This window comes from Acinonyx jubatus, chromosome E2 (assembly GCF_027475565.1).
Source record: "Acinonyx jubatus isolate Ajub_Pintada_27869175 chromosome E2, VMU_Ajub_asm_v1.0, whole genome shotgun sequence".
Taxonomy (NCBI): Eukaryota; Metazoa; Chordata; class Mammalia; order Carnivora; family Felidae; genus Acinonyx; species Acinonyx jubatus.
The window spans coordinates 5,955,832-5,983,474 of record NC_069396.1 but is presented as its reverse complement, the minus strand read 5'-3'; the positions used below and the strand labels follow the sequence as shown (position 1 = coordinate 5,983,474).

General features: G+C 46.7%; 1 protein-coding gene across 2 annotated transcripts in view; it reads left to right on the top strand.

The window, feature by feature from the left end:
• Positions 1-8,310: 8,310 nt before the first annotated feature.
• Positions 8,311-27,643, top strand: part of CDH13 (cadherin 13) — a 1,023,179-nt gene continuing 1,003,846 nt past the window's right edge. The window contains exon 1 of one of the 2 annotated variants that reach the window (XM_053210797.1): positions 8,311-8,610. In XM_053210797.1, the coding sequence (XP_053066772.1) occupies positions 8,566-8,610 (45 nt within the window). In that variant the 5' untranslated portion in view covers positions 8,311-8,565. The remainder of the gene's footprint in view (positions 8,611-27,643) is intronic. The other variant, XM_015083822.3, reaches the window with a different exon arrangement.

The window sequence follows — 27,643 nt, the reverse complement described above, 5'->3', positions numbered from 1 at the left end:
ATAGGGACAGGTGATAGAAAATACCATGAAGGAAAGAAGTCAGGAAATGAGCTAATGAAGGATGAGCTGGTGAGGGCTGCTCTTCTTCTGAAGAGCTGACATACGAACAGATTCCAGGGGGATGAGAATGGTAGGGAAGTGGAGGAAAGAGCATTCCAGACAGAGTGAGTAGAATGTGCAAAGGCCCTGGGTAGAGAAGAGCTTGACACAGAGAGTGAGGAGGAGAGCAGAGATGGAATGAATCTGGAGAGGTAGGCAGGAGATAGCTTTGCAAGTTCTCATGAGCTGTGGCGAATTTCCCTTTTCTGTCATGTTCCAGGAGATAATTTTATGATTCAAGACATACTTGCTTTTGAGTTTTATACAGTAGAAACAGGGGCAGTGTAGACACTTAACATTCTCATGTGGAGTGTTGGGACTGAACAGAGACACTTAGCAGGATAACACTTCACTGCTCTAGGAGATGGATGTCGATACTAGAGGTATATTGTTGGATAGTTTGTCTTGCTACAGTGAATGTAAGTATGACAGACACCAGGTGTGCAGGGCTAAGCTGGACCTCTCCTATGTACCTGATGCATCCCACTCCTATCTATAGAATTTCTCCTTGGTGCCAGGCAGTGTGTGAGCAAGTGGGATCCAAGGGGGAGAAAGACAGACATCCTCCTGACCTCCTGGAAACTACACACTTGCCATCTTAATCCCATAAATGCTGAGCTCAAGAAACAAAAGAGTCTTGGATTTGTCTTCTCTGGCTCTCATTTGGTTAAATTCTGGCAGCTGTCACACATTCAGAATCATTAAAATGTAGTTTTCTGTGCTTAACTTGCTTCCACAGATTAACTTTCCCAAACTCATTATGGTGGCCCGACCTTGGACTATTCATAGAAGACCATGGAAACTATTAACTGGGTGGGTTGCTTTTCATAAGAGCAGGACAATTTTATCTACTAGAGGCATTGGCAGATTTGGATTACATTGTAAATAAATTTATCCACTACAAACATTCACGGATCTGCCTTGCATTGTAAATAAATTTTCCCAAGTAATTGTTAAGTGATGGCCTCACAATTATGCTAGCATAAGAAAAACAACCAGAGCAAGATTCAGTAACTTTGCAATAAATATTCTAAAAGGAACCTAGGCATTTGCAAGGAGCCAGCCGGCTTGGATTAGGTAGGTGTAAGGAGAGGACTGTTTGGTGAGTTGAGTAATTATTAAGGGCTTGGATTTGTGGTCAACATTAAACATCAGTCATGCCCATGTAAATGTCTATGCTAGATTTACATATTCAGCTTCCAGCTGATTCCCTGAGCTATACATAGTCCTAAGAAGGGAGTTCATTTATGTATCAGTCAGCTATTTCTGGATAACAAACAACCACAACAATATCAGTAGCACAACACCAAGCATTAGTTCCTTTGGAGCCGTGGGTTGATTGGGGTTTGGCTAATCTAGGCTAGACTCTGCTTCTCACTGCAGATCTGTGGATGGGTGGGGGTGGCTCAGCTTCACATTTCTCATCCACCTTATACCACAGAGAAGACATGTTGTTTTCATGGAGATGTCAGAGCTGTAAAACAGAAACACGTGAGACGCTGTAAGACCTAGGCTCAGAACTGTCTGCTGTTGCCCTCACTGCATTCTGTTAGCCAAAACAAGCCACGTGGTGAAGCCCAAAGTCAAAGGTGAGGAAGTTCACTCCACCATCAGTGAGGTAAGGATTAGATGCAGGGAGGGCTGAATAATTTGAACTCAAAGTTACTCTCTTGTACTTTAATCAGCATGTTTCCTTCATCTATTTATTATAAGATGTACAAACTCATGTGCCAGACACTGGTAGGCGACAGGAGAGATTGCCACGAAATATACCTCATCACTCACTGGTTAGAAATCTGAGAAAAAGAGTTCCTGCTCTGGTTATATTCTCTATGGTTTGTGGAGTAGTCTTCCAAGAAGTCTCTCTTCCTTAGGTATGGCCCTCAATGTAATCCATCCTCCAATGTAGCCAGAATGAGCTTCCTAAAATGTAAACCAGACATTGACCCTTCCCGGTTTGAATAGTTTGCACGATTCTCCTTTGTCTGTAGGATAAAGCTCAACCTCTGGATGTTGACATTTAAGGTGATCCTAATCTGGGCCCCCAAACTGCCCAGAATTGTCTTCTGCTTTCCAGGGTCCCTAGTCCCTCCTCCATGTATCTTAACTTCCTTATTTCCCCTTTGTCCTATTTCCAGCCTTCCCTGGTTGGGATTACAGACAGGCAGGAATTGGGTGTTGGTGACATGGTGTCATTGTAAGAGATCTTACTAAAAGCACACCAAGGGGCACCTGGGTGGTTCAGTCAGTTGAGTGTCCAACTGGGTTCAGGTCACAATCTCACGCTTCATGAGATAAGCCCTGCGTTAGGCTCCATGCTGTCAGTGCCTACTTAGGACTCTTTCTCTCCCCCTCTTTCTGTGCCTCCCCCACTCTCGTTCACTCTCTCTCTCTCTCTCTCCCCTCTGTCTGTCAAAATAAATAAATAAGCATTGAAAAAAAATTGAAAAAAGAAAAGTAAAAGCACACCAAGCATTATCTGTCAGTTATAAATAATGTCCCTTCACCTGCCTGCACGTGCACATGTGCACACACACACACACACACACACACACACAGACACTGCCATTTGCAACTTGGCCTAGATGGGATTATAAATAATAAACTTCAAATTCAGTTAGAAGGAGGTGTTGAATTTCAGGTACCTTGTTGCTACTATTTATATTTAGTTTCTCATCAACAGATACAAAAAGTACAACTTCTTTCAAGTAAAGATCCATGATGGTTTTTGACATACAATGGAAACCAATCACAGTGGACCCCTTGCCTCTTTCTAAACACATCCTGATCCCCCATAGCTCTGGTTCCCTTGACTCCCAGCAGCTCCTGTAACAGACTGTAATAGAATGATGTCTTTCTTCCCATGAGTCATATTTTCTGAAGGACACAAACCATGCGTTTTCATTTCTCTGTTGCCTAGCTCAGTGGCTAATATGCCATAGGCACTTTCTGAATGTTTCTTGAATGAATGAATGAACATATGTAAGTGAGTAGTGGAGAATTCTCTAGAGTAGTGGTTCTCAAACTATGCAAATAAAGAGTTTTACAACACAGGTTGCTAGACCTCACCCCTGAGTTTCTAAATCAGTAGGTCTGGGAGGAGACCTGAGAATGTTCAGTTTTAACAAGTCCCCAAGTGTGCTGACACTCCTGGTCCAGGGGGACACTTTGAAAACCACTGCTCTACCAAAGTGATGTGGAGAGGATTCTCAGTGTAGAAATAACCCCAGTCACTAATTTTGGGTAAGGGAGACACCTAGAGGGGGGTTTTAATGGCTACTAGTTCAAAGGATAAATCTGGTGTCTGAAGGCCCAATTTTGCTACTAAGGAGGGATTGAAGTCCTAAATACAGGGAAACCATCGAAGTGAGATGGTCTAAAGTCATTCCTGACTTTATTTCTGTGCGAGAGTGGAAGTCATGATGGTATTAATTATATTCACGGAGGACACTGTATTAATACAGTACCCCAAAAGCTAAAGGAGTGTTTTCTGTCTTATTCTTAGTTATCTGGGCTCTTCATCCTTTGAGGAAAAGTCAGAAGGAGTCACACCTTCTAACTGAAGATTCTTCACCAAAGATCTCTAAGCACCTACATGCTCACACTATAGCCTCTGTGGAATGTTCCTTACTTTGCCTAATCCTGGTCTAGACTATTGTAAGAAGACCTTGCCTTGTTGTAGGATGAATTGGATGGCCACATGGGAGTGGAGACTGTCAAAGTTATAGGATACTTTCTGCAAGGAAGGATTGAACTGTCAACATCAGGAAGTATTTCTGGTAGGGAAGTATATGTAGGGGGTGGGTTTCCCATCAGCATCACACATTGTTTAGTTCAGAAGCCACTTAATTTATCTTCTCAGCAAAAGTCATTTGGGCACCTACTGTAAACCAGTGTTCTAGAAGCTGAGCATACAGAAGCAAAAAGACAGACTTACCTGCATTTCAGAGAGATAGACAACAAACAAATGTAATTATTGGTTAGGTTTTGCTATATAACTAATCACCTCCAAATTTAGAGCAATTATTTGTTTTTACTTCACATACCTATAGGTTAAATGACCTAGGTGGGGCTCTGCCAGGCACCTCTGGGTTTTTGGAGGTCATTTCTCTCCTACAACCAATGAGATAACCCATGAATGTTCCTCTGAAGGCATTTCCTTTGAATGTTCCTAGTGACGGCAAGCTGAAACACACAGGGCCTCTTGGGGCCTGGGTTTATAAGCGGCACATCGTCACTTCTGCCTCATTCCATTGGCCACATCAAATTCATGTGGCGAAACCCAGGGGTGAAAGGTGTAGATGCAGGTTGGAGTGAAGAACTGAGCAAAGTGACCACTTACGGTATAATAATAAGCAACACAAAGGGCCATGAAGAAACATAAAACAAGTTCATGGCTCAAGAACAATCCCGGACACTACTTTGGGTGACCAGGTATCGTGGGATGGTGTATTGTCATAATCTTTAGTGGTTTTAGCGGGCGATCCCATTGGGAGGGATGTAGCTTCAGCCTTACACTATTGTTATGCTGTGCAGTGTGGGCTTCCCTCCTTTCTGTCCAAATATATCTTAATTATCAGGGCTCCTGGCATAGCCGATAACTGTTGTGTCATATAAGGGCATCTATCTGGTTTATCCTTGTTCTGTGCAAATGCCTCATTACAGCAGCATATTCAGAGGGTACCCAAACTTGAGTAAAGCGTCTCTTCTGGAAGATACAGCAGTTACCCCCTTGCCATACACCCACGTCCATGTGCTTGTACACATAATACCCAGCCAGTGCGCTCACACACACACACACACACACACACACACACACACACACACACACGGCCTCTTTCATACAGCCAGAAATGATGCCTTCATCCATGTCAGTCAAGGAGAGACAAGAATTTTAATCCCTGGCTTCTCAGGATACAGCTCCTGGATGTTGGATTATTTCATCAGACCCCAGGTTCGGGGGTCTGCATTTGGACACAAAGCCTGGGCTTCTTGGAGGGGGGTGCTGGCCTAGGGGGAGGTAAAGCAGGGGTTATGAGGGGGTGGTTTCCAGCTTCAGTGCTCACTTGCTGCCATCAGTGCATCCGTCGGCCAAAAGAATCCCATTAGGGAGTTGAAGGGAAAACAATGCAAAACCAACAAAAATGAATTTCTTCTTCAGAGACCTTTTACCACCGGAGTGAAATGAGTTTTCTCCTGTCTTTGTTGGACAAAACCTGACATCCTGTGTTTGGTTAAATGTATGTTCTCTGAGAGTAGAGGGGAGTAGGGGATTGAGGGGAAAGGTAGCATCCACTTTTACAGCAATCCTTGGAGTGCTGTTATATTATCATTCCCATTTTATTGATGAATAAACTGAGCCTGGGGGAGTAAAAGCAACTTGCCCAATGTAAGTGGAATCTGGAGTTCCCAATCCAGGTCTCATTTTGCAGACAAATCTTTTCCACCTTCCTAGCCTTCATGGGTTTCTAACGGTGAGCCTTAAGGCCAAAGAAGACTCTTGAAGTTAACTCCTCTTGACCCTTAAAATACAAGCTGTGGGGACTGAAATATGAAGGGATGGGAGTGGCCCTTTGGGCATGCTCACTTGGAATCAGGTGTGGTTGGCTGGAGCCACTCTGCCTGCTGGTAGAACAACTCAGGACAAAAGCCCAGGACCTTCGTGAATGCCTGACAGGTCCTGGCTGGAGATGGAGTCAGCAGATTCTCACAAATCTGCATCTACCTTCACTGGTATCATCAGGTGCATGTGGTCATCTGCAACCTGGGAATCAGCCTCCGGTTACCTGTTGTGGGTCAACACATTCATTTTCTATGTAGATGATGAAGCTGAGGTCAGACTGGAAGATTGCCCTTGGCCGAACCAAGCTCTCTCACCTAAGGTTATTCTGTTCTTGGGGAACAGCCAACAACGGACCCACTGGAGCACAAAGACACAGCCCCCGACTCTCTTAGGGTCGTCTCTCAGTGGAAGGCCTCCCTAGCCTCAGAGTTCCCCTGGGACTGGCTGAGGCATCGAAGGCCACTGCAATCCCCCCTGCCGATCTTGTTTTCCTTCCTTTTGCAGTTGTTGTTCCTGAGGACACTCCTGAGCAAGTCACCTGCCCAGATTTCCATCTCAGCCCCTATTCTGGGGAAACCAACCTGTCTCACCCTGGCGATTAAATGCTCCAGCCTTGGAGTGGCACCTGTCACTTCTGCTCACAGCTTATTGGCTAGAACGGGTCACACAGCCCCATGCTGACCACAGGGGGGCGGGCAAGTGCAGCCTTGCACACCCTCCCCTTAGGACTGCTTCCCCAACCGAGGGACTGCTTGTGGAAACATGGCTGGATCATTTCCGCCATCTTTATCCCTTAGAGTGGTCTATCATCTCCCAAGCTGTCCTCTGCTCTCTGTCTGCCTTTGTGTCTGCTGAATCCATGGGCTTAGCTCAGCTGGTCCATGACTGACAAGATGGCTCCTGCTGTGGCATGGAGAAAAAACCAGGGTATTTCAGGATGCCTTGATGTGAAGGCTGCCTGACTCCAAAATATCCCCTTTTACTTTACCAGTAGGCAAGTTGGGTGTAGGTTTCCACATGCATGAATTCCAAGCTGGGACAATCATATCTATCAAACAGTGTGACTGCAATTCTCAAAGGCTCAGGATCAGTGCCTACTTAGGCAAGAGGACAGTGGAAAGTTGAAGAGACCGGAAGAAGCATCAAGATGCACTTTTCCTGGGCTTTTCTGGAGGTTGTTTGGCCAACATTGCCATCTGATGGGCCAGCTCCAGCTAACGCAGCCAGGAGGCCCCCAGCAGTCACCTTGGGGCCATGTGAGGCAATCTTGTGACTCAACAGCTGGCAATGAAGGAATTTTACAAAGTGCATCGGTTTACATTTATTGAGTAGTTATTTTGTCACTTAATCCTTGCCACCACCTTATAAGTTCATATGATTTATATTTTCATTTCACCAGTGGACAAACAGAGGCACAGAGGGTTTGAGTAACTTACTCATTGGTAGCAGGGCTGGGGGGTTAAGCTTAGGCGGTGCGGCTCTAGACTCATTGTTACACTCCTTCCTCTGCCACTTAGATTGATTAAGTCTAGACATCTATTTCACAGGCAGTAATGATGTCTTCATGTTTTAGGCCCTGTGCTAGATGCTGGGAATACACCCCAGTCTATTGGATCTCCGCATGGTCCATTGCTCTGTGTCCTGTTCTATTAGATATCACATAATACATTTATTCTAGGATTTAGCTCTAGGAGGAAATTTTGCCAGTGGATATTTGTATACTTTTTTCTAAAATAAGAACTATGTAATTTACATGTTTCTTATTGCTTTGGGCACCAGGAAGCTCAGATCCAAATCAGAGAAAATATATTAAAGTTTAGGTTTAGCATTTCAGGTTTTTGAATTTTTCCTCCCAGTCTAGATTTTTAATTTTGGTTGCATCAGTTCTATTGCAGAAATTTCCTTTATTTTAAAATAACTTACATCATTTTTAGAAGGAGGCCGCATGGAAATGACAAAGTGAGATCTTTACTGCATAGTCTTAGATTCTTACTGGGAAAGGCAGACCTATATATTCCTCTGACCCTCATTCCCATAGCACCCCACTTATAAAATTCCTTGAGTAGTGGCCATGACTATCCCCCATTCCCTGGGGATAGGTAGGAGCTTCTGAAAAATCACATCCATATAGGAAAAAAAAAAGTTTCCTTAAATCATGGCTCCAACTTTGGTGCCAGATGCACATTTGTGGAGTAGGCGGCCAGTCAGATTCTCACCTGAGCAGTTAATAAAATCTATTGCCCCTTGATGGATTTTTTTTTCTGCAAGCTAGAATTGATCTGTCGTATTTGTGATTTGTGAGATGGCAAGGAAACACCAAACACCATCATGACTTGGGCCACAGTTGGAAAAAAAGAAAAAAAAGAAAAAGAAAGAAAGGGGGGGAAATCCACCGCCAAGTCTTTCCAGGCGTGGAGAGGGCTGGGACTGCTGGGGTCATTTTATTTGATTTATTGGAAATAAAGTGGATCTTATTAACATTTTAATAAAGAGAATCTTTTTGCACTGGGCTGGAAGTGTTCGCCAGTCCCCGGTGCAATTCCATTCTCTGCAAAAGTGGATTCGGCTGGCGTTGCCCAGCGTGATTTGTGAGGCTGGGCCCCAACAGTCCAAAAAGGCAAAAAGGGCTGCCTCCTACGAGGGGCTCGCTCTGTGCGAGGTGCTCGCCCTGTATCTGCCATGCAAAACGAGGGAGCTTTATGAAGGAATCCGTCTTGTAAAGCCATTGGTCCTGGTCATCAGCCTCTACCCAATGCTTTCGTGATGCTGCCGCTGATCTATTTGGGAAGTTGGCTGGCTGGTGAGGCAGAGCCTCTCCTCAAAGCCTGGCTCCCACGGAAAATATGCTCAGTGCAGCCAAGTGCATGAATGAAAACGCCGCCGGGCGCTTCTAGTCGGGCAAAATGCAGCCGAGAACTCCGCTCCTCCTGTGCGTTCTCCTGTCCCAGGTAGGGAAGAGGGGCAGCCGGGCGCGCCCCGCGCCCCGTTTCTGCATTCCGATCGTCTGGCGCCGGCAGGGAGAGGGGGCTTTCGCGGGTCGGGGGACTGTGGGGCGCGGCGGCGAAGAAAGCCTGGGGCTCGAAGGGAGGTCATTCCCAGCCCCAGAGATCCTCGGGGCGCGGGGGGGGGGGGGCGGTTTCCCACTCCGGTGTGTGTGTGTGTGTGTGTGTGTGTGTGTGTGTGTGTGTGTGTGTGTACACGTACGTTCAGGGGAGGAGGAGAGAGCTCCCGAGTCCCCCCCTTTTCTTTTCCGCAAGCAGGGGCGACATTCTCGCCTACATCAAGTGGGGTAACTTTGATTCGCCTCCTCCTCCGGTGGCTCATGTATCGGAGAAAGACTCAGTTGGAGGCGACTCCAGCGAGTCGTGGTTTCCCCAGCGCAGCGCCGAACAGTGGGAAGCGCAGCTCCGGTCCGGATTGCGGGCTGCCGGGCTGGAGAGGCCGGCCTGGCATCGCCGACTTCCCGGGGCGCCCGGGCCCCCTCGCCCAGCCCCGCGGCGCGCAGGAAGGCGCCTCCCGCCAGCCCAGCGCTGCAGCCCGGCTGCTGCTGTCGCTCAAAGGCGCCGACTCTGGCCGCGCCCGCATCGGGGTTCTTTTCCTCCCCGACCTCGGGCCCAGAGCGCGTCCTCCCCCGCCCCCCGCCAGGACGCAGGCCCCAGCCCCCCGCGCCCCCTTTGTGCAGCCAGCTGGAGCCCCGGCTCGGAGCCCCGACTGCCGCCTCTGCTGCCTTCCCGGGCGGGCGCGGAGCGCAGAGAAAAGTTCAAGCCTTGCCCACCAGGGCTGCAGCTGCCTGTTAACCCTCGGAGCGCTGAGGCGCGAGGGAAGGACCGGGGATCCGGGAGAAGGCGGGGGGGTGCGGTGCGACCGAGACGTGATTGTCCAGCTGCCGCCTCTGGATCTCCAAGATCTCGGGAAGTTTGTGTGCAGGAAAGCATACTCCGAGGAGGCCCGACCGGAGGTGCGGGCCGCTGAGGGGCACGCCCAGCCCTGTTCTGGGGCCTGTGGTTTCTGAGAGAGCAAGGCTACTCCGTCCCCGAGGCTTCCCTTGAAGCCCGTGGGACTCGGGATGAGCTGGCAGCCTACAAGTGGGTGGGTAAGATCAAGGCAGGGCCAGGCAGAGAGGAGGGAAGGAGGCAGGGAGTGCTTTCGGGTGCTAGGAATGGGCGTTGAGTTCCTGGCCAGGACTCCTGGGTGCCAGGGGCCTGGGCACATATGTGAGTGTGCGGGAGAGAGGGAGGGCGAGGCAGGCAGGATCCCAGGCGAGGGCTGGCAGGGATGTGGGGGTGCAGGGCATCGAAGGGAGGCCACTGCTGGATCCATGTTGGGGTTAGACTTTGGAAAGGGGCCAGTGTCCCAGGAACGCAGTGACCATGTAAATGACTTAAAGTGGGGGCTGGTAGGTGGATGCCGGTGTCTGGGGACCGGGTAAGGTGCTTGGCTACGGAGCCCCTCCCCCACCCATGCTTTCCGTCTTCCCTGGGTACACAGCCCCCATTCAGAACTGCCCAGTTACACTCCTTTCCTAACAGGGCCTTGCTGCCTGATTCTCTTGGGGGGGGGGGTGTCCCTGTAACCTCAAGTCCTGCCACACATCTTATGTCTATCTGTGGACCAGTTTTCCAGACTTTCTGGACTCCAGTGGTCCCTGAGGCTGTATGTATGTACATATATCCCTTTTTAGCAGGACGGTTCAGAGGATGCTTCTGATTCAGACAGATCCTCTCTGCCATATGCTACTGGTACCACCTTGGGCACGTTGTTGAACATCTCTGGGCTTTCTGATTCTCCACTGTAAAATAATCTCTCCGCCTTCCTGGGATCGCCAGGCAGATTGATTGCATTCAACAGGATGTCCTAGGTAATGCATTTACCATGAGGCCTGGCACACTGGGAACTGTTGGTGTCTGGGAGCACTTCCCTCCCACCCTGCCTTTCCCTAGGGCTTTATAGTCCTTTTCTCTCTCAGCGTGCTGGGACCTCAGTCAGGGTCTCAGGGCTGGCCCAAAGTTATGCCTCCTTTTGAGCAAGACAGACAGTGTGGCAGCACCCAGCAATCCCTGTGCACTAGGGGCTCCTCACAGGATACCTTTTGCAAAGCAACTGGTGTCTTCTCCTGCAGGGCCCAGCCAGCACAGGTGGGTTCTGCAGGCTGTGAGCTCACTCAGTTCCTAAGTGTGGGGCAGCAGAGGTGTTACCAGGAATCGAATCGCCGGCTCTCAGAGGCTTGTTTCTGTCTTACATTATTACCCGTAATCAGAGCAATCGTCCACATTAGGACGCTAAGTGATATCCTGGTTGCAACAGCACCTTGCGGAGAAATCATTTTGGTGTAATTCATCTCATGGACAAGAGGTTCCAGGCCACAGCTCCGTGTGCCATAGGGAAAAGCGGGGAAAGTCTTAGAGCTTTTGAGTCCACCAGCGAAAACAGAACTTTCTTGAGGCAGAGAGAAAACATACGGAAGGGAAAAACAATGTAATAAAGCAAATTAGTCACTCGGTCCTAAGTGGTGTTCAGGCAAGCATGTATGTGTTTTTCCATCACAGTTGTAATATTCTGGGTCTGGCTTTGGAAGCCATCAATCTCTGTAAGTTTATTGGCTAGGTTGCTCTTTTAGGCATTTTGGAAAGGGGAAGAGGAATTCTAAGCAACAATGGCTGGAAGCTGGCAAAATTGAGAGACAGTGGCCTCTCTTCTCCCCTGGGGTGTTTTGGGAAAGGCTGTCCCAGAAGTGGCCTCTGGCATTTGGCTATGATAAATAATGAGTGTGAAACAAATCAAGGGAGGCATGACATAGAAATTCCACTGTAAATATGATTCCCCGCCCCCCTATTTGGGTATGGCTTACAAGTAGCCAAAAGTTCTAACAATGAATGAGTAATCCCCCAAGAATTAGAATTTTAGGGAGTGGTTCAGGTTTGGAGAGCAGTCACTTGGGAGTGACTAAAAACGTTCCACAGGGTTCTGAGATGTTGATTTAAAGTGGGGCTCTTTCTTGGAGGCAGCATCTTGATTTTCAGGATTCTAAATGAGAACCTGTGTGTTTTTGTACCCCCAGAACATCATATATTGTAGTTTAAGGGCAGTGTTTATTTGCAGAACCTTTCTGATGAGGAGAAAAGATTATGGGAGTAGCAGAGGGCACCCCCAGCCCTGACGTGGGGTCCACATGTGACAACCCATAAGATTTGAAACACACTGGGGAAACAGAGACGTAAGTGGTGAGAAGAGTCAAAGTGGTAGAGTTCAGATGGCTGAACAATTTTTTTAGCAAGTTCCCGAGGAGATTTAATAAACTGCAAGGCTGAATATGTGATCTGGAGTTTATGTAATGCCACAGTCTATATTAAAAGCCCAACAGTCATCTTAGCTAATCTCTTCTGCTCTGCTTCCCTCCCTTCTCTCCTTTGCTATCTTTAGCCCTTGGGTTTTCCATTAAATAAAATCTAATTCCTTCTAGAAGTGTCTCCTATGTGTTATAGTAAAATTGCCTCACAAACCAATGTACCCAATAAGTGCAGTGTCTAGAAGGACTGGCATTTGCCTGTGTGCATCGAATCTCAGTTGGAAGTTTACTGTTTGAGCAAAACTACGGGTAGGCTCTTGAGAATATCCTTCTTTTCTTTCCCTCCTTCCAGAAAGACCGTTGCTTGGGAGAATCCAGTTTATTTCCGTTCAGTGGAAGGGAAGGAAAATGCCAAGCTATGGATTCAGTGACAGTCATATCGTCGAAATAGCCAACAGTGTTTCCTATTTCTTTGTGCCTCTGTCCATCTCTGTGTGTTTTGATCTTGTTTTAATACCTGTTGAAAAATTTCTCCAGAAGAGGGCTCCATCCACAGCATTACAAAATTCTGAATCTACAGCTGCTATATTTTAAAGAACCTCAGCGTAGTCGCTCTATCAACACACTACTCTTCTCCTTATTCCCAATTATTTTCTGGAAGCTACCCCAATGAGAAGTCCTACCATTTTGCACTCAGTATCTTTCCTCCTTTATTCCCTACTATAGTTGCTTCTGTTCCATCTTATTCTTCAACTACGTTTCCCCTCTGAGTATTAGAGCAGGGAACATTTCAAAGACCTTTGTAGACAGACAATACAAAATGAAATGTGAGGAAGTTCTGAAATTTCCTGGCATTTGATTTCATTTGGACCTGGTTTTTCTCTTTAGGCAGCCAAAAGGCAGGCACAGTTACCCCACTAGGTAACTACCCAGAAGAATGACTCATGAGCCGGATTCGCTCACCCTCCGGCACCAGTTGAAAAGGAGAGGGAAATATGTCTGTCATCCAATTACAATAATCAGTTGGGCAGAATCAAATCAAGTGACCAGTGGTTTTGGCATTGTTTCCACTTAGCTGCGGGCAAGGTGCCCACGCGCCTGAGAGAATCGGAGCCTCCTGAAGGTTGCTGCCAATACAGTTGCCCGCAGCCTGTCTCCTCTGTAGCTACCTGGGGATCCCCTGGCTCCTCCTCCCTGAGCAGACAGGACAGATGATGATGGGCTGGACTGTAGGATCCCCTTCACTAGGCACTAAGTAGTGGCTTAGAGTAGAAAGCAGCTGCTCTTCACTCCTGAGAGAAGCAGCTAAGGGCAGGCCAGAGAAGAGAAGAAATGGCATTTCAGACTTGAAACACAGACTGAGGTAGGGTTCGTGTTGGTGAATGGGTCACCCTTTGGCCCACCAGGTTGAACCTTGAGACACCTGCCTGGCAGTACTAAAGCTTACACATCCCAATTCTGCAACTCTGGCTTCTGGGCAAAGCAGCCACAGGCCAAATGTAGATTATGGATGTGTTTTGTTGGGCCCAAATGTTTTGAAAAGTTGGAAATCATACATTAAAAAAAAATCCAAGTCTCCTGCATTTCTTAAAATGTCAGAAGGTCAGGGAACCTGAGAGCTGCCCTCCCACTTGGCCACACTTCACTAGAGGGGAGTTACTACTGCCCCCTTTAGGCGGGACATGCCTCTGTAATTTGCCACAGTCCCCACCAGCCCCTAGTACTCACCCACCGGTTGTACCTGCTTATTTTGCCCCATAGCCATTTGTGTTGGGAACTTCCGCTTTCACAAATTTTGAGACTTAATCGCATTGATGCGGTGTGTGTGTGTGTGTGTGTGTGTGTGTGTGTGTGTGTGAGTGATAGGCTATTTGGAAAGGAAGGGACATGCCTCTTTTTGATCACTGTGATTGAACTAGATCGACACTTGCTTTGGAAGAACAAAGGGGACTGCACCTCCTTCCTGAGAACATTCCTACCATCAGTGCCGTTGGGTGACTGGGGGTACCCAGAACACCAGGACACCCAGATCATCGCTCCGTGTGTAATAGTTACACCCAGAGAAGTAATGCACCGCAGCTTTGAGTCAGTCAGGGTGTGGGTACAGCGGAGTGTTGGTACAGCCCAAACATTGCTCTGCATCAACAGTCCCAGGGCTCTGGGATGGCTTGTAGGCCCCAGTGCGCTGTTAGACCAGGAAGCATCTGTGCCCTTGGAGTACAGTGACTTTCTGGGCATTGTCATTCCAACAGTGTTGCTCACCCACAGTATGAGTGTCATCAGAACATTACAATAACTTATTGTACTCAGCCCTGCAGGGGACTCTGGGAGCACCGAGCCAGCTCTCAGAGCATTTGTAACTTCAAGGTAACGTTAGTTCCAGAGCTTTGTTGCCTAGAGTACTTTTATACACAGGACATTGTCACCCCTACCACCAACTGGAGTTTGTATGATGTTTTTATAACTGTTTTTAATACTTAACACCCACTATAGTCTACCCATAGTGTTAATGCTGTAATTGATGTCCTCTGGCTCCATAAATACTAGACTAATCTGTCCATCCATCCTATCCCAAGAGGTAAGCCTCAGATAACTTGTTTTCCTTAGCCTCAGACCTCAAAGATCAGGGTAAATATAACTACACATATACCAAAAAAAAAAAAAAAAAGGTGATTGTTTTTCCTCTGTCAGTTGCCAAGAGAAGTCAAATTCCTGAAAATTAGCATTAGGAATAGGCACGTTTTGACATGTCATGTCTCATTTCAAAGGCCTCAGCAGGCGTCACCCAATCTGCTACAGAAGCACAAAGCCCCTGTGTCTCCCAGCTGAGTGGAGGCCGGGCTGGGGTGCAGGGCCGCAGCTGTTCAGCCGAGAGCAGCCCCTGCCACATGCCTGGGCAGGGCCAGGAAGTGAGCTCAGCCTCTGGAGGAGCCCAGGGACCCTGCAAGGAATGTGGCAGACTCCATCCCTGCCTTCTGCGGCCTCCAGGCCAAAGTCTCTCTCCTCTGGGGGTGGCAGGGAACCGCTTCTCCACGAGCTGCCTGACGCGGTGCCTGCAAGTGCCTGGAGCTTGGGCCTGTGTGGTAATCTCCCTCTTAGCAGGAGTAAGGCCTGCAGAAGTTTGCCGGACCCTGCCCGCGGAACCCGTGGATGGCTCAGGCCATACAGGCCCTGCCTTCAACTGCCATGTGCTGCTGGGCATCTGGGATCATCTAACTCAGGGGTTGCAAAGGGCAGCCTGTGGGCTAATTCTTGCCTGCAGCCTGTTTTTATAAATAGTTTTATTGGAACATCGCCATGCCCATTCATTTATATAATTGTCTATGGCCGAGCGTGTGCTATAACAACAGAGTTGACACCATATGGCCACAAAGCCTAAAATATTTACTATTTGGCCCTTTACAGAACAAGTTTGCTGACTCCTGTTCTGACTCAAAATGACAGCCAGAGGGACTGTAGGGAACTTTCTCAAGGGGCAGGGAGCCATTAGGGATTCAGTCATCAGGGACTGTCCCCTCCAAGCCCCAAGCACTCAAACAACTTGACTTTAAGGAGATTTACCTGGGACTGAGTGGATCAGTAAGTATCTGTGATATCCACAGAGGACCTACTATGTGCTCAGGTTACGACTCCTGGTAAGGCCGACTCAGTCTCTGCTCTCTTGGGGTTCAGGCCTCGAGAGATCCCTGGGCAGTGGAGATCAAGGTCAATTACTGAATAATTCGAAGCAGAGAAACTGCTATGACTGAAGAAGACACAGTTGTGTGAAGTTGTGCTGTTCTATCCAGTGTGCTGGTCTGTGCCTCGTCTTTCTCCCCCACTAAAATATAAGGTCCATCACAGCACATGCTGTTGTCTGATTGGTTTACTTCTGCATCCCTAGGGCCTAGGACAGTGCTGGTGTACAGCAGGCCCTCAGCAAACGTGAATGAATGAATGAATGAATATAAGAAAGGCATCAGATCCAGATGAAGGACCTGGGAGGCTTCCCTGATAGCCTGATGCTTGATCACAGTCTGGAGGAGTAGTGAGCCTTGCAGACAGGGGAATGCCAGAAGGTGTGGGCAGGGAAAAGCATTCCAGGCAGAAGGCACAGCCTGGGGGAAGTCTCTGTGCGGGAGGAAATAACCACGATAGGAGGAGCAGCTGGGTGGTGCCAGAGCCCCTGGGATTTGGCAGCCACCACAGGGATTTTGGTGTTTGTCCTGGAGCAGTGGGAAGCCAATGCAACTAATAAGGGGAGGGTGTGATGTGACAAGGTCATATTTTCACTTTGGAAAGGTCACCCTGGCTGTAGTGTGGGGAATGGATCGACACCGGGTACGAACGGAAGTGAGAAGCCAGTCCAGGCCTGAGGTCGCAGGAGTAACAGTGCAGGAGAGAGGAAACAGACGCACCACTCAGAGCATCCAAGAGACATTTAGGGCAGAACCTGGCGGGGCTCGGTCTCTGGGTTCGCAGATGGCAGAGCATGGGCCAGGGAGGGGTGAAGTAGCGAGCTGGAGTTCTGACTCTTTCAATTGGCAGGAAGCTGCCAATTGCCCAAAGAAGGAACCCAGGTGTTTGACATCATAAGCAGGGTCTGAGGGCCGTTTCCATGGGGCTGTTAGCCAGCCTGCACCAATGCTCCTTGGGAGAGGTATCCCGGGCCCCCATGACACCCATGCTCATGGATCCAGTCCGTGTTCGCACCTGGGACGGGCACTGTGGGGGCCTGGAAGTGCCCTTGTCTAGAGAGACTGAGGCGTCGCCTCTATAATTAACCAATCTCTGAGGCTTTTCATGCAAAAGATATTTGGGAGAAACATTGCCAAGCCCTTTAATCGTTTCTTGAACATTCAATCAGCAGCACTAGAAATATTTCTTACATGAAGCAAATAATGATCTACTACTTTCGGCAATCACTTTCCGAATGCTAACAAGTCTTCATTTCTGCATGTTGGTTGTGGCCTTGGTGACTCTTCTGTTTCCAGATGCGGTAGAATCTTCAGCTGGGTGCTGGGGAGTAGTATGCTGGTAAATGTTTAAAAACTGGTGCTCTCTCTCTCTCAAAAAAAAAAAAAAAAAAAAAAAGAGCAGCATAGCTATGTTATCCTCCAAAGATGAGGGATACACAGGTGTCTGCTCCTTAAGTATTTATTGAGGAATTTAGGGAATTCGTAGGGAAACAGGATGGGCCTGGAACCTGTTCTCAGGGGGCTTGCTACCTACAGAGGGCAACCACAAGAAAATAAATAGCTGAAATAATACGAATTTGGTAATTGTTACAATAGGAGACAATAGAGACTAAAACAGCTCAAAGGGGTGGTTGCTGTGACCTCCCTCCCATCCTTCCATTTTGCCCTCCCTCCCCCACCACTTGCATCCATGTTTTCTTCTTTCTTCCCATAATTATTAAAATCTACCAGGGGCAGGGACACCTGGGGGGCTCAGTTGGTCAAGCTCCGGTCATGATTTCGCCGTTTGTGAGTTTGAGCCCCGCGTGTATCTGGCTCTGTGCTGACAGCTCAGAGCCTGGAGCCTGCTTTGGATACTGTGTCTCCCCGTCTCTCTGCCCCTCCCCTGCTCATGCTCTGTTCTCTTTCTCTCAAAAATAAATAAACATTAAAAAATTAAAAAAAAACCTACCAGGTGCCAAGAATGCTGCTGATTTGGGGATGCAGAGGTGAATACAACACCTGGTCCTGAATAAGGCCCGTGCTGGAGGTGACTCAGGGCCTATGGTCTGCTAGGACTCAGAGGAACGAGCGTCTCAGCTTGCTTCAGAGAGTTAGGAAGACTTCTGAGATTTTAAGAAGTGAGTTTGAATCCTGGCCATCTGCGTGCTGTGTGACCTCAGATGAGTTACCTTATTTCCCTCCTCTTCTGTTTCCTCCTGCGTCTGGACAAGGAGAGGGAGTAGGTGTAACTGCCCAGCAGGGTTCCGGTTAACTCCACGTATGCTCATGACCCCATCCGGTGGCTGACAAATGCTCTATGGATGCTAAAGGAATGTTGGTGTATTAACTTGCACATACTGTGCTCCAGGGGAGCTTGTGGCTTGCAGGCACCACGGGGCCTTGGCCTTGATCATCTGAGTAACCTAGAGGGGAAGAACATGCTCGTGTATTTAAAATGCATGGGCATTAAAAAATAAATAAATAAAGTTTGCTTTCTAGAAAAGGATTTGCCAGTTCCCATATTGGTAGCTCCCCAAAGATGGCTCCCTTTGGGATTTCATGCCTCATAAAATCACTTCATCTGGTGGGATCTTATCTACTAGATGTATCTTCTTAGCAGCTGTTTCCCTGGAGGCTTTTTCAGGTCACTGTGTGTGTGTGTGTGTGTGTGTGTGTGTGTGTACATGTGAGCACTGTGAGCACTTATGATTATGATTTAAAATATATCAAAATACCTGTAGCAAATTTACTGTACAATTTATTGCTGTGTGCTGGTTGCATACATTAGCTCAAATCTTTATTGCAAGCCTTAGGGACAACTATTCTTAACCCATTTTATATATGATGAAAAGAAGTGCAGAGTGGTTGAGTCATTTGCCTAAGGCCACACAGCCCCTAGGAATGCAGACCAGGGATTGGGCCCATGCATTTCTGATTCTTGTGCATATGAGTTTTCCTCCATATTTCACTCATGTATGAGAGCTTCCTCCCTTATCCCCCCAAAGGTTGTAAGAGTTTTCTTCCTTGACTATTTTGTTTTCTGGCTCTCCTGGAGTTAAAATGGCTACTTGTAGTGACCCCATTTTTGAATTCCTGGTCTCTAAAAGTGGGCCTGGGACCTGGGCCTCCTGTCTGGGTTAATGATTGCAACCTTCAGAACTGGGTTAGCTCAGGATCAGTTATGTTGTCACTGAGTCCTTGCTGTTGACCAGGGACCACCACCCATCCACACTGCATGCTTTGCTCAGCGAGAATGGCTGTCTTGCTAAGAATAGCCACACAGATGCTGGGACTGAGCCAGGGTGTGGTTCCTCTGTGGCCTCCAGCGCAGGTAAATTCTCTCATGGTAAATTTGCTGGCTGTTTCCTGTCTGCTGCTAAGCTCTGAGGCTGGATGGCATTCCTCCCCAAGGGTGCCGAGGGGCTCCAATGTTCCCTGAGCGCCACTGACTACAACAACATTTTCCCCAATCCATAGGAAAATGAGAAATATACAGCCTGCAGCTATATCGAAACACACAGATCTATGGTGCATTGCAACTGAACTGAATCTAACCTGAAGTGTAGTTCTGTTTTACCAGAAGCGTTTTCTTTTTTCCTTTTAATTCTGTTTAAGTGCCTTTAGTCAGGGTAGCCATTGATTCAGTGAACATTTGCTGAGCGCCTACTATGTGCCTGGCACTGTCTTATGTACTGGTGGCATAGCAGAGGGGCTCACAGGGCCCCTGTGCAGGTGGGTGGACACATTCTCACCCTGCCCCAGCCCTCACCACTCCACATGGTGGCCTTGCATTGCTGCCTCTCTCAGGACGTTTGGATCTGTGCACCCCAATGTGTACATCTCATGTTTCAGTCATTTAACAAGTATTAGCTGATCAGCCACTGTGTCGCAGCATGATGCTTTACACTGGGTTAGCAACAGTGGTTAAGAAAGATGGGATTGCCTGCCTTCACAGAGTCTACCTTCCAATGACGGAGAGAGGCAGTAAACCACAAAAATAAGTAAATATAATAATTTTGTATAGTGATAGTGCTGTAAAACAATTGCATTTGGATAGTCAGTTGCTCTGAGTTTATCCACAGCCCTCCCTTGGGATGGAAAGTTCATTGTTCTGATGTGATGACCTTTTTAGTTTCAGGGATGAAATGTCCTATTGTTTGTAAATGAAGTTAGCTAACTACTGCCTATCACAGTTTTATCTCCAATTTATGATGGTAAATAGAGTGGTAAAGTGTTGTTGCCAAATTTTTGTCCATTCTCTATTTTTTGTTTTTCTTGAAATTTTGCTTTTGGGAATCTAAAGATACGGCAACCGAAGATTTGCACTACAGGTGGGTAATCTCTTTCTGCAAAGAATAAAATATATATCTATAGAATAAAAATATGTCTCTCTTGCAGCTACTCAACACTATCCATGTAGTGTGAAAACAGTTACATACAGTATGTAAACAAATGGGCAGGGCTGTATTTCAATAAAACTTTATTTACAAAAACAGGCAGAGCTGGATTTGGCCCTCAGGCTGTAGTTTGCCAACTTCTGATCAAATCCATTAGCCGCCTTACTGGTTGGTTAAACTAGGATAGGGTCAAGGCCAAGGAGAGAGACGAGACGTTTTCTCTGGCCTGTTGTTACCATGAGAACTGTGGCAGTTCTTTAGGGACACAGTATCACTTGATTATTCCACGTCAGCTTTGTTCAAGGTAAAGATTAACCATGAAACATCATTCTCAGACCAGCTCTAAACTATCTAATAATTTAGCTTTTGTAGTAATTATCTGGACTACAATTCTTAAGGCTTCCTTGCCACCCAAAAGTATATTGATGTTAAACACCGTATCTTAGGTTGTGTTCCCCCAAACAGTGACGGAGATACAGGCTTGGATGCAGGGAGCTAATCTGAGAGATGATCCCGAGGCACAGAAGTGAGGAACACGAAACAAGAAAGAAGGAAGGCCAGTAAAGAACGTGTCATTGAGCTGGTTATGGTCATGAGCAACTAGGGCTCCTTACTGCCGGGGCCCCTCGGCACTGTGTGAAACTTGCTTCAGAATGGTCCCTTTGTAGGATGGGAGGCTGGGGTGAATATCCACTATCCCAGTCTTCCGTTGGTCAAGGGTGGCCCCTGGCACCATTAATTTCTCTGTGTTTCCCCACTGCACCTTTGTGGCTCTGGAGGAGCAACCATGGTTTTGGAAGAGTCCTGAGTGGAAAAGTAGAGAGGTGTGGCATGGACTTAGACTGGCAGTATATGTCCTGGGTAGGGCATGAGTATGTAAGAGATTTCAGTTGCCTCCCTTACACGTTACTGAAAACTTCCTTAGTAGAGCCAATGATAAAGGAAAGGGTCACGGTTGTTTTTTTTTTTTAAACCTGCTGAGTTTGGTTTAGTACCTACCTGCAGGTACTCTCTTTCCCACTAGATGGTACCAGTATGCCAAAGCCCTGGAATGCTACCTTAGGGCCTCATCATTGACATGGATGTATTCCCACTACTTATGAACAATTAAAGAATAAGCATGTTGAGATTGGAGGAACAGACTACAGATATTTGGGGGACAGACGGTGGCAGGAAAGTGGAGGTTGTCTAAATAGTTACCCTCATTCGTTCATTCACTCATTCACCAACAAATCTTATTGCCCACCCACTAAGTACTTCAACGCTTTTCTCGGGATTGGGAATACAGATAAAAGCAGTGTACACGAAGTCCCTAAGTGCCTAAGCTGGTTGGGGGAGAGATAATAGAAAACGAACCCATAGATGCATGATGTCTGTCATGTGTTGAGTGCTGTGGAGAACAAAGTCCATGAAGGGATGGACAGGGCAGGGAGAGCACAGCCCCTCTGGTGTCTGTCTGCCTGTCTTGTCAGCTAGTAGGGTGAAAGATTATTTCCATCTGTTTCCTAAACTCCATTCTGCCTCTCACCAACCTCTTGTGATTATGCTTATGTGGTTTATTTTCACAACGAGACTGTGAGCTTGTGGAGGGCAGAAGTCATGCTTGGCCAACTGGAACCCGCTGCAGCCCACGTCAACCAACTGCTTGTTGGTTGATTTCATTTGTTGGGATTCATTCTGGATTGTTATTGTTGTGGACACACAATAGAGTCACACTTTACTCAGGGGTTAGAGTATTTTAGAATATAAAGTCTAGGTTTAAGGCAAACACAGAGTTGTCATTAACCTTGAAATATCTTAAGTTGCCCACTAAATTGCAGTGTGTGTGGTTTTGTGTATGCATCCCTGTACTGTAATCAATATGTAACAATGTATAATGGAAGCCATAACGTACAGTGCATAATAAAGAATATAGGCAAGATATAATTTTATGGAATTTAATTGCAGTACTTAAATTGTTCTTTTTCCTTCTCTTTTTGGTGGAAGAGCTGGATTTCCATTAGTTAAATGTGCATATGATAAGCCTTCATTGTATTCATTCAAGCTGGTTTCTTAATCATATAATTCCCAGCAGGCTGTGTACTGGGGAGGGCAAGATCTGTGTTCTCTGTGCTCTGTTCATCTTTGGGTTCCCACCACCGGTCACATGGTTTGGGGCAGAGGAGCAGCATATTAGGTCATAACAGTAGTAGCAGCAGTAATGGGGATACACATCTAAGCAGTGCTTACTCGGAGCTAGGCCCTGTGTGAGTGCTTTCGATGTATTAATTAGCACATTTAGTCCTCCTAAAGACTCTTTGGTGTATCTACTATGATTTTAATTCCATTTCACAGATGGGGACATTCCAGGAGAACTGGGTAAAGGTCACACAGCTTTTGAGCTCTGGGGCTGACATTCAAACTTGAGCAGTCCTGGACACAAAAGGCCATATATATTGTATGATTCCGTGAAATGGAAAGAATTGTTCAGAACAGGCAAATCCATAGAGACAGAGGGCAAGAGCAGTGGTTGCCTAAGACCCGGGGTGGGAGGAGCAGGGAATGGGAAGTGGGATTTCTTTTTGGGGGGTGATGGAAGTGTTCTGGAATGATATAGTGGTGATGGTTGCACAAGTCTGTGAGCCTACTAAAACTACAGAATTGTATACGTTAACAGGTTCAACTTTATACAATGTGGATTATGTTTCAGTAAAGTTGTTGTTAGGGGCTCCTGGGTGGCTCAGTCGGTTAAGCTTCCCACTTCGGCTCAGGTCATGACCTTATGGTTCGTGAGTTTGAGCCCCGCATCAGCACAGAGCCCACTACATATCTTCTGTCCCCTACTCTCTGCCCCTTCCCCCCTTGTGCTGTCTCTCTTTCTCTCTCAAAAATAAATAGGCATTAAAAAAAAATAAAGCTGTTGTTAAACAGAAAAGCAAGCAAACCTCAGGCAGTCCAACCTCAGGGCTCTTGCGTGGCCACCCCTGACCCTTTCCTGCTCAACAAGTGCCTGTGACATTCTAGTGTCTTTACCTGCATTAACCCTGCTATTCCTCAATAGGTGCCTATCATCCACTTCATTTCAGAGATCAGAAAACCAATGCAGACATATACTGAGGAACTTGGGGCTGGCAGTTCTGGGCCTGAAGTATACCAGTTTTCACACGTTTCATTTTTCATTTTATTTTTTCAATGTTTATTTACTTTTAAGAGAGAGAGAGAGACAGAGAGAGTATGAGTGGGGGAAGGGCAGAGAGAGAGGGAGACACAGAATCTGAAGCAGGCTCCAGGCTCTGAGCTGTCAGCACAGAGCCTAACGTGGGGCTCAAACTCACAGACCACGAGATCATGACCTGAGCCGAAGTCGGCCGCTTAACCGACTGAGCCACCCAGGCACCCCTCACACATTTTATTAATTAAAAACAACCCTGGTAAACCAAAGCTGAAGGCAACTTGGCCCATCAGAAATAAAGCAATGTTTTGCAGATTTGCAAAGTGGATTAAGATCCCTCTCTGCTCACTGGTCATTCTTCCTCCCTGGCCCAGGCCAGTCTGGTGTAGAGTACTGGCAGTAAGGCCCAGAGACTTTAGGGTGTCAGAGTGTGTTAGTGAGGCTGATTTCTAAAAGTAATAAACATAAGTGGCCCAGGAAAGGGGAGAATAGGGGGAGGGGGAGAGAGCTAACTGACATGCTAAGTGTCATTTTATTCAAGTTGACACCAGATTGCTGAAAGGATTTATCCAAATTAACAAGAATGTTTGGCACCCCTTGGCAGGCTCAGTTGAAGACTTCATGGCCTGGCAATGAGAAGGCATCTGAGGTCTAAGGCAGGGGAAGGAGCTCTTTGCTCCTACACTTGGCACTCAGCACCTCCAAATCCAGGCCCCCACCCCACCGAAAACATTCCCCCATCAGCACCTGCCACCCCCACCAGATGTCTCTTGATTCCCAAGCTTCCTAAACATGAAATGTATTCCTCTCTGTCTTCACTCTTGTGTTGATGATTTGTATTTCTCTTTCATGCTTAAAATGCAGAGGGATGAAGTCATTAGCGGAGCACTGTACAGCAGGGAAGGGCAGCAGGGCTTGCCCCTGGATCAGTCCCAGGATGCCTATTTTGTGCTCCTGGAGGGTGTGGATTTATAAAGACAAAGCTGAGGGACTGTAAATGTCTTCCCGAATCTCTAGTCTGGAGGAGCAGCTGCAATTTGGGCTGGAACAGGAGCTGGGATTGAAAGGGTTCTGGCTGAGATCTGGTTTCCCAGGTGGCTGGCCTCCGGGTGGCAGGGACTCTGCTGGGCCCCCTGGATTCCTTAAGCTTTCCCAAGTAACAACAGGTGACTATTCAAAACCACATGCGTCTATGATTTTCCAATGTACTGTTTTGTATTCTGAAGAGGTACTGCTTCCAAAAGAGGTTATTAATAAGGGTTCTGGGAAAAAATAAAATATTGCCTGACCTAATATTTTGGGAAACTCTGGACTTACCCATAGAAATGAAACAGGTTGTGTTTTGTTTTCCACAACTGAATGTCTCTGAGGCTTTAGTGAGCATTTGAGGCTCAAAGAGGGGCTCCCTAAGGCTGCATTTCCAATGCTGTTGCTAAATTCCCAGGGGTAAGGGAACTCTTGCATAGAGTATGTCACTAGATAGTGACACACAGGCTACATGTGGGAAACAAATTGTAGACTCTGGGGTCTCCGAGTTTGGGCCTTCACCATCAGGACCAGCAGTGTCAGCATCACCTGGGAGCTTATTAATGCAATCGTCCACCCAGCATCTACTTATTCAGAGCTTCTCGGGTAGATCCTGCAATCTGTATCTTCACACATATGCCCTCCAGGGGCTTCTGATGTTCCCTCAAGTTTGGAAACTGCTGCTCCAGTGTGTTTTGTGGGGAGAGAGACCTTCCTGATGTTGTGCTGGGTGAAGGAGGGAAACATTTGCCAGGCTCCTCCGAAGAAAGTGGAGATTACAAAATGCAGACCACAGAGATATGGGAGTGGAGGCTGAAGGTTCTGCTCTATCCCATTATGGCCACAGGGTGTTTACTTCTGGGAGACCCTAAGCTGTGTTCACAGAATGCCTTCAGGGACAGCTGTGGTCCACACAGACAGTCCAGAAGACCTGGCATGATGACAGAAGAGGCATCTGGGAAGTCTGTGTAGGGGTGGCAAAACTCATCTTGGGTTTTTATCTGGGATTCTTTAAAAAAAAGATTAATAGGAGAAAAGCCAGCAGCTTATTAATATGTATACCACATATATACATAGTAGATACCCAGGGAAAACATGAGTAACTTGCAGAGTTGGCTTGGAACTCCAGCTTAGATACCATCTTAAGCTAAAGACAAGAAAGAGAAAGGTGTGGGGAGGCCAGTTGTGAGGATGTAATGGGATTGAAAACTAGAATGAGGTTTGTGACGCAGGGTTAAGTCAGTGCCTTCTCCATTGATAAGGATCTGAAGTTGTCTATAGGGGATAGTATCTGTTCTTCTTGGTGGAAAGGGGAGGAGGGAGAGCTTTGTAAATTCATGTCCTGTTTTTAGGCAAATAGGAGGAGGTCAGTAAGGTTTTCTTTTATCTGCTTCTTCTCAGTTGCCTTCAGGTCAAAATAATCCTTATGACAAAGTGGCATGTTCTTCTATCCTTCATCTGACTTAGCAGCCGCCTACTATGTGTGCATAGTATGTAGTGTGTGTATGTATGTATATACATACACGTATACACATAGATGTATACATATATACATATATAACAGATGCATACACATATAATAGATATACACAAACACACATATATAACACATTCATATAAATACATGTATATGTTACATATATACACATATAGTACCTACCAAGATCTAGTCACTGTTGGCAGATACTAAATTGTAGGCTCTACTCTTTGAATTAAGTTTTCTAAGGTGAATCAGACAGATCCAGAAGCTGCATTTGCTGATCTTGTAGAGATTACAGACCCGAGGGGAGAATGACAGACAGTGACACCGTGGGGTCTGTGAGAAGAGCTAAGTCTACAGCTATTGGATTTTGAAGACCATCCAGGATAATTCTTTGTGTGCCATTATAAATCTTTGCTGATCTTTCTGATATTTCCCATGATTCTTACTTGTGAAATATATTCTAAATGAGTTGTTCTCAAATAGGGGCATTTGTGCCTCCCAGGGGACATATGGTAATGCCTGGAGACAAGTTTGCTGGTCACAACTGGAGAGAAGGTGCTATTGGCACTTGGTAGGTAGAAGCCAGGGATGATGTTTAGTATCCTACAGTACACAGGATGGCCCCCACCACAAAGAATTATCCCAACCCAAATGTCAATAGTATGAGGGTGAGGAACCTGGTCTAAGTATAGTGCTTCATACTCCCCCATCACACATGGGAAGATTTGTCTCTACTCCATCCCATTCTAGAAGCCACACCCTGAAGTTGGGTTTGTGGAAAGAAAACTAGCAGCAAGCCACTGTACATGTGTAATTTTTCAAAAGTCAAACCACAACTCTCTGTTAAATATAAACATTAATTCATTAATTTGTGAGGGAACCAATAAGATGCTACGATGGTTTCAAAGGGCATTTGAGAAGCTAGGGTATTTATGAACAATTTGGCAAAGAAATGTTAGAATGAGAAATTATGTTAGTTTCTACTGGATGAAAACCCACAAGTAACTGGAGGCTTCACTAATTCTGAGGCTTTCCATCAAGATTAAATAAGGAGTTGAACTAAGAACATGTTTCTAGGTATCTACTGGTGACCCTTGTCCCTCACTGATTTTCAAAGGATTTCCATCCATCATTGTGGCCTTGTTTACAAGCTTTGGATAATTTTTTTCTGGTTCCTCAAACATGGGTTTTAATTTACTAGTGCTGCCTTATTTGAAATAGTTGTGAAATATGGGGCAAAGAAATGGAAATCAGTTGAGGTCTAGGAGATGGTGGAAGGAGAGAGTCTAGTAGGTCAAGATGGCTGCATAGATGCCATCTGTTAACTGCCTTCAATGAGGCATGCACTGTGCCATATGCTTTCACTTAACTCTACTAGGTGGGACTTGCAATTGTCCACATCTACCGATGAGGAAACTGTCAGAGGGAGAGTCAGAATGTCAGTAGCAGACATGTGCAGAGTAAGACTGAAAGGGTGTGGGATCAAGACCAAACAGGGGAGAGATGAAAGGAAGGGGAGCTGTTACAAGGTTGAGGGAAGCATGAGTCCAATTAGAGGCAGAAATACTCATAGCATATTCAGGGGGCAACAAGGAGGCTGTTCTGGGTGACAGTAAATGTGAACACAGTGTGAAACTGGATCAGTGCTAAGGGATGACACTATTAATAGTATCCATGTTATTTTAGCCAAAGGATCTCACTATTGCTACAGGGCAGTTCCTGGCAGTAACCCATGGTGGTTAAGAGCCCAGGCCTTGGGGGAAGCTGGAATTGCAGTTTGGACCTCAGCTCTGCCCCTGGAGGGCTGTGTGGCCGTGGGCAAATTGCTTAACATCTCTGTGCCTCAGTTATCAGATCTATTTAATGAGGGCCACGATACCTACCTGATACACCTGGGATGGGGACTCAAGACAACTCTGTAAAATCTTGGCTGAGCAAATGATAGACCCTTGGAAAATGGCAGTTGGTTCTTTAAGGTG